General features: G+C 45.7%; 2 protein-coding genes across 2 annotated transcripts; one reads left to right on the plus strand and one right to left on the minus strand.

The window, feature by feature from the left end:
* Positions 1-46: 46 nt before the first annotated feature.
* gatb (glutamyl-tRNA(Gln) amidotransferase, subunit B) lies at positions 47-10,514 on the minus strand. The gene is made up of 13 exons (XM_018735652.2): positions 10,346-10,514; positions 9,909-10,062; positions 9,153-9,266; positions 5,986-6,184; positions 5,554-5,676; positions 5,098-5,211; positions 4,227-4,311; positions 2,886-2,930; positions 2,585-2,774; positions 2,063-2,196; positions 1,172-1,250; positions 664-798; positions 47-427 (listed from the first exon to the last, which is right to left on the minus strand). Exons 1-13 carry the CDS (start codon positions 10,480-10,482, stop codon positions 275-277), a joined length of 1,662 nt encoding a protein of 553 aa, XP_018591168.1. The 5' UTR covers positions 10,483-10,514; the 3' UTR covers positions 47-274.
* A 118-nt stretch (positions 10,515-10,632) lies between these two features.
* dctpp1 (dCTP pyrophosphatase 1) lies at positions 10,633-11,921 on the plus strand. Its single transcript, XM_029258798.1, has one exon. The coding sequence runs from the start codon at positions 10,717-10,719 to the stop codon at positions 11,215-11,217; it is 501 nt and encodes a 166-aa protein (XP_029114631.1). The 5' UTR covers positions 10,633-10,716; the 3' UTR covers positions 11,218-11,921.
* Positions 11,922-12,896: the final 975 nt, after the last annotated feature.

Raw genomic sequence — 12,896 nt, forward strand, 5'->3', positions numbered from 1 at the left:
AAAGTGAGACCTACATCTAGTGAAACACAAGAGCTCTCTTTGGGTTTTTTAATACACACTGACAATGACAGTTACGCAGGAAAACATCAGAAGTGTTTGTTAATCCAGAAACAGAGCGATGAATCTTTCCTTCACAAGAACCCGTTGACCTGAAAGCGGACGCTGCGGACGTTGCACTCGCTGCAGTCTGTGGTTGTTTCTTTCCAGAACGTGGCGCAAAGGGACAAGTGTCCAGTCAGCCCACGGGGTGGTGCTTGGATCGAGAAAGTCGCCCTCATGTGGTCTCTCCGTGGAAGGGGGGCCGGGACAACTCCTCCTCCAGGATGGCTCTCACCAGCTGAGGGTCTGCACGCCCCTTGGTCTGTTTCCTCACCTGACCGATCAGCTTGTTCAGGACGTTCTTGTTCCCAGCCCTGAGGGCGCTCACCTGTAGCGAACACACTCGCAGTCACACCCGACACACTGCTCACTGTTGCAGTGTCATAGCTACAGAGCTCAGCAGCACACTACAGGTGACGGATACTCCACCTCTGCCTCGCCGGAACACCGCCCTCCGCTGAGGACTCAGGACAAGATCCCCGCTCAGCCTGGCGGGGTCACCCTTGTGCTGCATTTCAGGTACACTGCGGTAGTGAAACACAGAAGCGCTTGCTGGGTTCTCACCTCGTCCGGGTGCGAGTCGATGACTCTCCGACAGACCTGCTGGATTTCACTGCGGTCCCTCATCAGGCCAAGGCCCTGTTCCTCCACGATGTGTTTGGCACTCTTCCCCGACCCCTTCCACAGCTCTTGCAACACCTGCCGACATGGTTCCCCACACACACACACACGCGCACACACACACAGACTCCATTTTAAAGGAACACCCAGAGGGCAACTTGTTGGCTACAAATGCTTTCGCCACCATTAACACAGCAGGGAGCTCAGTGGAACCACTCACAGCACCGGAAACACTGAATCTGTGTCGAGAAAATAATACGTGTCACTTCACTGAGTCGGTCCATAATGAGCTCCAATTTAGCCTCAGAGCTCACATAAAGCATTTTGTAATTTTGGTGAAATTATCTGAGCTGTAATGATCATAGCTCTGATTTAAATTTCACTTTGAGCTTGTTATTGCGAGGCTCGGAGGGTGTAGTGACTGGCAGCACCGTGGACCACTGGCACTCACCAGCTTGGCGGCTGGCGAAGAGATGCTTCCCGCCTCCAGCAGGTCCAGCAGTTCGGCCAGCGCGTTTGGAGAGACGGGACTGAAAGACAAGGGAGCGGGGGGTTGGCAACACTCTGGAAGCACCGCACCACCTGACAACGGGAGGCTATCAGAGAGCTTGCCTCTTGACATGCCAGAAGCCTTTTCAGCAAGCACCCAAACTCCGCTTTGGGAAGAGTTCCTTCTTCTTCCAAATGCACAAAGTGAGAGAAGACTAATATCCAGGGGCTCGATGCTCTAGCACCATCCTACAGCTCGGTTCCCGGTCTCTGACACCTGGAGGCACTTGCATGGGGAACACAAAGCGACTAAACTAGGGTCCAAATAGCAGAATGTGCAAAGCACAACTAACAAGAAATATTCAAAATATTTCTCATGTTTTAGTCCCTAGAGTTAAAGAAAATGTATTGATTTTTTCCCCCCAGATTTTCTCTCCAGTTTACTTCTGTCAAATTGGATGCTTCTTCCCGATGGCACGGAACTTAACCAGGATGCAGAAGGCTGCCGACAGGTGCTCCCCTGAGCCCCACACTGACACCCCTGCCAGCCCCACCCATTTTTCCTACTACACTACAAATGAACAGACACCTTTTTGGTAGGGCTAAACCCCGAGAACAAGAGCAGTGTAACCCTCACCATGGTTAGCAATCTGAGCACAGCCACTCTGAAGGCTACAACTGGCATTTTGGCTGCTAGCCAGTTGATTTTTGGGCAAGTGGCAGAGTTCAGGGTAAATATTAAATGAAATTCTAAATGAAAATAACACTGTGGCCAGAAAGGACAAAGCAAAGCAGCCCCTCAGTGGGTGGAATTGAGGAGGAGCGGTGAGTTGAGGATGAAAGAGCCACTCACCTCTGACTCACGGTGAGACACTGCTGCTTCAGGAGGCCCAGCAGGTCATTGAGTACCCAGCCAATCACCTTCTTTGGCTCCGCCCTGGTCTGCTGAACTACACCCACAAAATAGTCCACCAGTCCATCTTCATTCTATGCGCAGAAGGAATGAGTACAGATACAGTCGAATGGAGGAAGGTTTACTTCCCGAGAACCAGGTTCGTTTGAACTAAACCGCACACTGGTGTACTCCTGTTCAATGTAGAGGTTATTTGTTCACATCACTGGCATCTACGTTCTCAGACCACTCCTATTAACCCAGTCATGACTTTTTGCGTGCACGTCCTCCAGCCACCCAAAAATGGCATTCAGTTCTACTGCCACCTAGAGGACAAATGCTGAAACGTTTAAGACCCTAGAGGGGAGACTTCATAATGCTAAGTTACTGAAAAGCACCAGTGATTAGATTATTAACCAAGATAACATTCTATTGTAGAATTTATTACAGTCTTGCTCAGTCTGTGATCGGAGCTCCACTCACCACCAGTGTGAAGCTGTGCTCAGGTAAAATGCCGTACGTTGTCACCAGGCGGTCCCTCGTAACCCTGGGCAACTCGGGGAGCTGCTCCTGCAACTGGTCAACGAGTACAACTTGCCGGGGGTCTGTATGTGCAGGGACTGTCTCGCGCTCATACAGAATCAGCGGGGGTAGGTTTGGCTCTGGCATAAACCTAAGGGAAGAGAGGAAAGATGGCACTCTGAAGGAGCATCCATGGCTCATTCACTCAGCCATGCATGTACCTGTTCACCTCCTTAAGGAACCCAACAGGGTATGTGCTCACCTGTAGTCCTGCAGTCCCTCCTTGTCCCTCATCGGAACAGTCTGTCTGGAATCAGACAAAGATATAAACATCAGCCTGATTAAAGCAGTGGTCCCTGATCAGTGCCAGGGATGGATTGCAGCTTCATTTCCCTCTTGTGCTTCTACCCAGCTCTGCTGCTTGTGCCATTGGCCTACAGCTGGAAAGGAGCCTTGACACAGAGAACAAGACACCCCCCACCCCTCATCCTGGAAGCTGAATGACACACAGTTGGTCACATACTGTTCAGCAGCACAGCTTTCAGCTGTAATTACAAATCCAGCCCCTTGTCTGTTCATACACAGACTGCGTACTAGAGAAATGCACCCGGCGGTGTCCACTGCTGGCATACCAGTGACTCATTATAACATTGTTAGGCTCACTACAAGGCCCTTCTGTGCTGTTCCAGAAAAACAAAAATGACCAGTGCTGTTTATGAAATAAATAATTTCATTCTGGCACAGATAACCTGTTGAGCTGGGCTGGAAATGGGCAAAACACTCTGAGCTCAACAGATCTGGAGAAATTACTTTGTTTATAGGGAAAAAGGAACAAATTCTTCTTTCTGAGAAGTCTACCAGTAAACAGCTATGGGCTCTATCCGGAGAAATGACGACTAATCGTATTTCACACTGAAGCGTGTAATACCATTTCCTTATTAACACTGTTTTTTCCAGTTTGTGACAGATTAAATGACTAACAAAAATAATGCTAATAACCATCTTAATATTAATGACTCCGGGTTTACTTCTAAATAAATATCCGTTTAAACACTTTATGGTACCTAATACATTGTCGCGCAATACAAAGCAATAGCACATAATGCACTGTGAAGTTTGTTCTCAGAATTTTAGGGAAAAACAAAAATCAATTTTCTGGAGCAATAAAAACAGTAAAACAGCTGTTCCATCACTGGGTCCTTGATTCAAGAATCAAAAAAAATATTTCAATTATGGTGCTATTTTCTTTGTGGCATTACATTGTGATTTTCCATATCAATTACTGGAGCAAATATCATTAGAATGGGTTTATTCATCCACCAATTTCTCTATCCTGGAAACGGGAGGAACATGAGGACCAGTGCTTGCCAGGAAGAGTCAGCGAGGTAGAACAATGCGACACTCAAGACTTTTCACCCACATGGACTCCATATTCAAGCATATGGATGTGCTGATGACTTCACCAGTTTGACAGGGGATCTGAATTGTGCCTCTGCTTCAGTTCACAAATTGGGCCGGTGTTTGACAGATCACCACATAACCTGTTGTGGAAGTCCAACACTGAGAGAGTCACGACGCAGGAACCTCTCCCAACGTCACTCACCCGGACTTAAAATCGAAGGCCCGTGTCTCATTCAGCACAGTCCCGCCGCCCTCCACGACGGCCATCTGCCTCTGAAGCTCGTAGTCTGTAAAGAAACATTCCTGGCTGAACACAATGGCCAGTCTTGTCAGCGGCGAGAGCTGTGGAACTGTCTAAAATGAGGCTTATGGAACTGGGCACTGGATTCCATTAACAGCCCTCAATGTCCAAGGAGAACAGTCATTCAGCCACCTGATCTGTGCAGACAAATCCCCAAAGAGTAGAAATCATAATTTCATTCTAATTTGGCAAGACATCATCATATTGTTACCAAATGATGCTCAGGTTTAAATTTTTACCGTTTTGAAACTGGACTTCACTTTTCTAACAAAGTCAACCTTATTTTGAGTGATGAAACAGAGGAAGAAACCTTCTGGCACCCAAAAAAAAAACTGACACCCAGCATACGAGGCAACCACAGCTGTCCCAGTTCTGCGCTTTACGGAGCTTTCTAAAAAGGCAAAGATAAATAACTGCAGAAGTCACAGAAACGCCTCATTGTCTGTGAGCCTTATCTCTGACTTACAGTTAAACTCTGTGTGCATGCATAATTACGTACACACACAGGCAGTGGCTCTCTTGGAGGCGAATGCCTCGGGGTGCCAGCCTGAGGAACCAGATGACAAACTGAGTGAATGAGTGTTTCTGCCCTGCTCTTGCCTTCTGTGCCACTTCGAGTGGAACTCACCCTGAACTCCTGGATTATGCTTTCCGCTTCGCTACCTGCCGCATCCTAGACTCAGTGCTGAGAATGCCAATGAGGAGATTTGGCTGTTGAGGGCCCAACTCGGCATCTTAGGTGACAGGATTTGCAGGAGGAACTGCCTCTCACCTATTGCCCTGGCCAGAAAGCGAGCGCTGTTGATGTTCTTCACCTCTGTCCTCACCCCTAGTGGTTCTCCAGGCCGATGCACGGACACGTTGGCGTCCACTCTCAACTGGCCCTCTGAACAACGAGACACAGGAAGGTAAACAAGGAGGATTTGTATAAGGTAAGAACACAGTCAACTGCGCACTCTTCTAAAGGTGCATCGTTCTGTTTGCAGAAAAAAATAAACTAATTCTGATACGCCCTTGGCACATGAAGTCATGCACGCCAAATATGCATCTAATATCCTTCAGTAATTAACAGAAGACTCTCGTTTGCTTGTACGTGTCTTGGTTCAGTGGCTGAGCTTTAATTGAATATATTTTCTAATCGCCCCAGTCTCAGCAGAAGGCAGCAGAAGCTACAGCAAAGCCTGTTGGGAATGTCGTGTCAGTGACGTCTCGAGGGCGGAGTTCCTACCTGACATGTTGCCCTGGCAGGTACCCAGCGCCTGCAGGATGAGCTGCAGCTCACGCACTGCTGCTGCTGCCTCCTCCCCACAGGACATGTCTGGTTCCAACACCAGCTCCATCAGGCCCACACCTGCAGAGAAAGTGCAGGTTGTAACAGAGAGAGACACAAAGCCATACAAACAGAGAAAGACAGCAAAAAAAGAGAGGGATGGCTACAGAGAGATACGAGAAAGAGAGAGAGACACACATACTTTCTTTCCAAACAGTTCAGTCTTGGCTATGGCAGTGGAGGCAACGAACACTGTCTATCGGCACACGTACCTACACACTTACCTAAACATGCAATCAGCACATCAATGCTAATGCCATCACTGGTACTTAAGCATGCGGAGACAGCGGCCACCAGCCTCTCGAAAGGAGCACTCGAACCGTCAAGCACCTGCTCTGTTGAGGTCGATGAGCGTCTGGCTACGGTAGCTGTCATGAAGGCTCTTCCCACTGTCCTGCTCCAGCTGGATCTGCTTGATGCGCACATTCTTGTCCACCACCTGGTTGCGCTTGCGGCCCACCAGGTGACTGTAGCTCAGCCTCCCGCCCACGGCAATGGGCAGCCTTTGCTGTGTGATCTGGTAGCCTGCCTGGAGCATGGAGACAAGTGTTGGTGATCTAGCATCCGTTTATTACACATGACAGTGTCACTATTGACAGCTGTCAATAAATAGAGACAAGACAAAAAATAAATAAACCCAGCAAGAGACAATCCTTTGCAAAATAGTTGTACACCTGGCTTTGAAATTACTGTAATGCTCCCACAGAGTAAACGCTTCATGCAGTGTGCCAATATAATAGAGCCGATGCACATACACAAAAAAAGCAAACAGAATTAACACAAAAGGAAACAAACTACTAACCTGTAGTAATTAATCCACTATTAAATTATTGACATTTCACCTCAGGTTCAGAACTACATAAGCGTGAATATAAATATTTCATTACTTCAGATTTGCAGGCGCCCTTCTGAGTAGGTAGCGCGCGCAGCGTTGCCATGGTAACTTTAGCAACAGCAACTAAACATTCATCATAGTTATTGGCACAACAGACAGTAAAAAACAGACACAAAAATAATTAACCATTACCATCTGTGTGTTGTACCTGATCGACAAATTACTCATCAGTGCAGAGGATCAAAGCACGGTTTCAGCTTCCTGCTGGATTTCAACCGTGAGATAGCAAAAAATACCCTTTTACAAGTGTTTTGTTGAGGTCAACCTGTGTGGGTATCAAAGCTAACTCTTCGTATACAAGTGAAAAAAAAAATGCTGCTTAAGAAAAGATACAGGAAAATCTGTTGGGGCATATAATAAAATAAAAAAAATTATTTGATAGATGGACTTGAAATCAACACTGTGAAAATCTGAATTTTTCTACTGCTTATGAAAGGAGTTCTCTTTCTAGACATACCTGAAATCCCATGCTAAAAAAAAAAAAAAAAAAAGCAAATTTCACCCAGGTATAAAACTAAAACTTTGAGCTTTGAAGATCATTTACTATTACGTTATTAAATAGTGAATGCTGGTGAGCGTTCAGAAGTGTTCTCTGCCATTCTGCCAACACCAGGGGCTCACGCTTACTACAAAGACATTTCTATTTGCACATTCACCTCACATATCTCAGCATGTCTTTAATTTACTCATTGGCTATTTAAACAGAAGTGCCCAGAAGAGGCTTGCAGTAGCCTGGGGGATGACGCAACACATGGAAACTGTGAGGACAAGGAGAAGACACAGGAGAACGATCCCCCAGCTTTCAACTGGGATTTTAACTTAAGTCGTGTTTCCGAGCAAAGAAGACCTTCTGCCACCTCAAACAAAAGCAGCGCTTCCAACTTTTAATGAATGTCTCAGGAACGCACCTAAAAAGTGCTGGACGTTTATCAGTAGAGACAGCCAGCACCCAGGCTGGAACCCAGAAGCACATGCAATAAACTATAAAAGTTGGGTGGAGGGCAGGGGGGGAGGAGGGGGGAAGAGGGAGAAAAAAAAAAAAAAAAAAAAAAAAAAAAAAAAAAAACTTTGTGAGCAATTAAGTGTCCTTGTAGAAATGTCATGGGAAGGACATCCACGTCAACCAAATGTGTACACTGAATTTAATAACCCTGTAAAATATATATATATATATATATATATATATATACACACACACACACACACACACACACACACACACACACACACACACACACACACACACACTGTGGCCGGTCATGGGAAAGAGAAAACCACACGGGCAGGACAAAGGTGACAGACAGCAGGCTAACAAATAGAAAATAGAAAAATGGCCTTTATTTCTGAAACAAAAGAAACAGGTATATTGGGAAAAAAAAAAGAAAAAAAAAAAAAAAAACAGGGAACAGGAAATCTGTCCACACATTAGGACCCACTCTAAGGTGCCTTCCTGATGGCTCCCAAGTTCTCAAACCATGTGCTTTTAAATTTCTGGTTAACTGCTCCTTGAGTAGAGCTGATAGCATAGTGGTTAGCGCTACTACCTTTGGTCTTGGGAGGTTACAAGTTTGAATCCCTCTCTCAGCTTAGGAGGGGCGTGGTGGTGCAGTGGACTTGGCTGGGGTTCGAGTCCTGCCTGGGGGTGCCTTGTGATGGACTGGCATCCCATGAGGGGTGTGTTCCCTCCCCCTCCAGCCTTGCACCGTGTTGCTGGATTAGGCTCCAGTTTGCTGCGACCCCGCTTGGGACAAGCAGTTGTTGACGTTGTGTGTGCGTTCATGCATGCGTGCTCCTTAAGTGGCAGCAGCCGGCCCTCATTATGGGCCAAGGCAGGGCCAGCAAGTGGGAGAGCTGCCTGTCAGTTCAACCCTGCCCAAAAGATTGGGCAGCAGATAGCCAATACTGATGAGAATGGTTAGAAGTGCAAATTCCAGAAGAGCTGCTGTAGTAACACCCGGTTGTACTACTGAATTAAGTTACAAGTAACTTTGAATAAAATTTCAATTTATGTAATGAAATAATCTCAACATTTTACATTAGAACGGCAAAAGGTGTTGACTGTGTTTGTCACTAATAACAAAAGTGCCAAAATGCTTCAACTTTCCTGTGTATGTAAAATATTTACAAGGAGGATTACTGAAATACTGTACATTTTAAAGATGATTTATGTGTGGACCTTTCCAGAGTCTGGCTTCCTAAACTTATATAGGCAGCCACCCTTGTATTAAGTTTTCATTTGCAATCAACTTGCTTCCTTCAAAGAAATAGTTTGTTTCCTTTAAAGCAACTTCTGATGTTTGCGAGTTGCGGCAGTGTGCCATGCAAGCATGCAATTACTACTTGGTTCTCTGCTGAATATCACACAGCTTTAACTTGATTCTTAACATCTTTCAACAACAAAGAGTGTCATTTGTCTATGTCAACAGCAGCTGAGAGCCTCAGGCACCCGTTATGAGCATCAGAAACAATCTGTCATCCAAATTCAATTACAGGTCCACAATACTATGCTAAGATGGATGGTGACATGTCTTCCTGACAAATTGGTGGCAAGTAAATAAACTTGTCCTTAAAATGGTGTGATCTGATGGGAGTGATGACTCACAGGCAGATCTGCGTAGAAGTAGTGTTTGCGGTCAAACAAAGACCGCTTGTTGATGGTGCAGCCGAGGGCTAGGCCGGTCATCACAGCAGCTTCCACGCATCTTCTGTTCAACACCTGGGGAACAACGGAGGACGGGTTCATCTCTCCAATGAATGGGTGTTATTCTAGCAAACAGACTGCCCTGTATTAGTACACATTAACATCCAAAACAGGACCACAAAAGACTATATAAAATGTAATTTTTACTACTCCTGAGAGTAGCACATCCATAAATTACAAATGTAAAAAAATTTGATTCAAGCTAGTTCAATGTTAGAATTAAGTGTAATTATTGCAAAATATTTTCTAGGTCTTAATGCAGAAAATGAAACGGACAACATAACAATAAAGAAGATGACATTTTTATCTCGGAATTTTGTCCTATTGCATCTTAGGGACAGGGCCATTACAACAACCTGTTTCTTACATGTTTAGATATCAAAAAAACACATTTGAGAATGAAAAAGGTCTCACTATAATTTCTACAGTATATCACACAATGAAAGCAAATACTTTGTTCTTACATACCAAAGAAACTATAAACTATAGTCCCTCACATTTTAGTAGACTAAGAACCACAGCCTTTCTTTCAAAAGAATTTCAAAAGGTAATTTCATAAAACCTAAAAACTGTAAATTTCGTGCCCCCAGCAACACTACGCTGTACTCTGAAGGCGTAATTATTAACAATAACTAAGAGAGCTGTGGAGAAACTCACTGGTAGAGTGCCTGGCAGGGCTGCATCGAAGAAAGACACCGAAGAGTTGGGTGGGGAAGAGAAACAGACTTGGGAACTGGAGAAAAGCTTCGTACTGGCGTAGATCTGAGCATGGATCTCCAGACCGACCACCCCTACCAGCTGTGGGGAAGCTCTGGTAAAACACACACACACACACACACACAGAAAGAGAGAGAGAGTTTGGATGGGCAATCCATCCAGTGGTGCAGTAGTAGCCTCAGCTACAATGCAAGACAGCTCAAAATAATAGTTCATGAATGTCTATATCAATAATACAATAAATATCAAGTATTTTTTTTTACTTTTTAACTGGTGCTGGCAAGACATTTATTTATATTCCATTTCTGTTATCCAGCCAACCAGCTCATCATCTAGTAAGGCCTCCCACCAGCCATTACCGCTTCAATTTTACCTACTTTCTCTTTATCTGCGGCTGAGCATGGTGACACGCCGACGTCGCGAAGCTCCCACAGAATACATTACTGTAACCCAACGATATTTTGTCTTTGAGACTGCAAATGCCTGCCAACCGTCCTGACGAGGAGGCTGCCATTGCTAGTTTTTAACATCGCAATGTGTGATGGGATTTGTAGTCAAGAAATACCGCGACATAGGGAAATGAACATGTATTGTACTGCAAGTCCCATATTCTTTAGCAGACAAAGAGTAGCGTTCATCATCTACATCCGGGTTACCACTGGACTGTTTCCTTTTATGATTGTGGCGGGAGTTTGTATGGTGTTTTGGCGAGAGAACTTTGTAAGTTTGGATTTCTTTTTCAAGCAGAATGTCTGAGAACGCAGAGAAGACAGAACACGTCGCGCAGCTCAGCGGATCTTCCGTCGTAAACGGCTCCGAACCCTCCGCAGATAGAGGACTGAGAGTGACAAAGACTGAGGGCGGCCAGCAGCCATTCTCCTTCAGCGCCGAACCCTCTATGGAAGAAATCCGCAGGCTCCAGGGAGAATTTACCGCCGAACGCGACTGGAACCAGTTTCACCAGCCGCGCAGCCTGCTGCTGGCGCTGGTAGGCGAGGTGGGCGAACTGGCCGAGCTGTTCCAGTGGCGCGCCGACGCAGCCGAGGGGCTGCCGGGCTGGACCGAGGCGGAGCGCGAGCGGCTGGAGCACGAACTTAGCGACGTGCTCATCTACCTGCTCGAGCTCGCCGAGAAGTGCCGCGTGGACCTGCCGCGTGCCGCGCTGCGCAAGATGGCGCTGAACCGCGCGAAGTACCCGGCGAGTCGCGTGCGCGGCTCTGCCCGGAAGTACACGGAGTATGAGGACTGACTGAGGCCCGCCAAGGCTTAGGCGCTTTCAGAGTTGATTTTTTTTTTCTTATATTTTAACCTTTTTTATTCATATGACTGCAAGCCAATAACTATCAATTGCCCGGTAGTCTGTTTAAATCTCAGTGAGTTATGATTTATCATATCCAACACTTGACTTTATCTGTGTAATTCTGTTTTCTGCAGGTACCGTACACAGTGACTGAGGTTTTATACTTCCATAAAACTTATTGCTTTTGCCTTATCTTACATTTGATGTTCAGCAAAGTCCAAAATACCAAGCTTCATAAGTTTTCCTTGATTGTATATCTAGCGTAGTACACGTTGGTTGTGACATTGGCCTGCTGTGTTTATTGAAGTTGAGTTCAGTTTTTAACACACTGACCCAGTGTGTGTGTGTTTGAGTGAGAGACTTAGGTTTGATCAGGTCATCAACATCTTGCTGCTATGTTGTCTCGAATGCTGCAACAGCCATCAGAATGCAATGGAGAAAAGTATGATAAATGGTTTTTTGTTACTGAATGTTTTCACCTTGTCCCCCCCACCCCCGGACCTGTCATTCATAAATCTGGAGGGATTGTCCAACAAACGTGGTAAACTGCTGTTGCACAAGAAGCGATACAAGAGTTTGCATCTGTGACCATGTGTTTGTGTGGAAACATTAAAATGCACGGGAATGAGTGGTGTGTAGATGATTGATGCATTATTTTCCTGTGCTCCTCCCAGAAGGACATGCCAGTAAAGTACATACGTGTAAAGTAAAAAGGTATTTTGTAATTTAAGCTGGGTAAACAAATATTTACTGCAGAACAGTGTACACAAACAGCATGTTATATTAATTTTGTTAATGTTTTTACCCATGCAGGCTTAAAATTACTGTATACATTGGGATATTCTCACTGTTAATTAAGGGTAAGTACCTTGAGCAAGTGTACTACAGTAAAAGTGGGATTTTTACCAGAAACCTTCAGACTTTATGACATTGGCCTTAACTGCTGTGTGAGGTGCTGCCCAATAACCATCCACATCACCTGAACCCCTTGTCCCATACAGTGTTGGGGGAGCCAGAGCCTAACCTAGCAACACAGGGCGTAAGGGGTCACACCCAGGACGGGACACCAGTCTGTCACAAGGCACCCCAAGTGGGACTCGAACCCCAGACCCACTGGAGAGCAGGACTTGGCCTAACCCGCTGTGCCATGGCACCCCTGCGACCTTGCACACCCGCCCACCTCCCCCAATAACCATCCATCCTTCCATTTTCAAAAAGCACTTATGCCGGATGCCAGAAGCATAGAGTGTGAGGCAGAGTACACCCTGGAAGGGACACCAGTCCATTGCAAGGCAATTACACGCACAATGGGTAGAAACACCAATCCACTTGAAATATATGTCTTTGAAGCAATACGGAGCTTTACAATACAAGGTTTCTCCCAGAAATCTTGTTAGCTGTGTTGCTGGTGGACTTTTTCCACTAGTGATTTTGTTGCTGATCTTTTAAAAAATCATAACAGGGGACAGGAGGAGAATGCTCAGCTCAGAATAAAAGTGAATCACTGCAAACGCCAAAGCGCACGCTGTGCTGAGGTCATGACATCAAACAGTGGGGTTTATATTAATGTGTCCCTCGTTTTGTCGCTGGCTGGGAGGACAACACAGATGGCCAAATCAGGCACAGAC

This window comes from Scleropages formosus, chromosome 16 (genome assembly GCF_900964775.1).
Source record: "Scleropages formosus chromosome 16, fSclFor1.1, whole genome shotgun sequence".
Lineage (NCBI taxonomy): Eukaryota > Metazoa > Chordata > Actinopteri > Osteoglossiformes > Osteoglossidae > Scleropages > Scleropages formosus.

Excerpts from the sequence above, each read along its gene's own strand:
- gatb (XM_018735652.2), bottom strand. The coding sequence starts at position 10,482 with ATGGCAGCCTCCTCGTCAGGACGGTTGGCAGGCATTTGCAGTCTCAAA. Across the intron at positions 10,063-10,345 it reads CAGCCGCAGATAAAGAGAAA|AGCTTCCCCACAGCTGGTAG; the intron begins GTAGGTAAAATT and ends GTGTTTTACCAG. Across the intron at positions 2,775-2,885 it reads GAGGGACTGCAGGACTACAG|GTTTATGCCAGAGCCAAACC; the intron begins GTGAGCACATAC and ends CTCTTCCCTTAG.
- dctpp1 (XM_029258798.1), top strand. The coding sequence starts at position 10,717 with ATGTCTGAGAACGCAGAGAAGACAGAACACGTCGCGCAGCTCAGCGGA.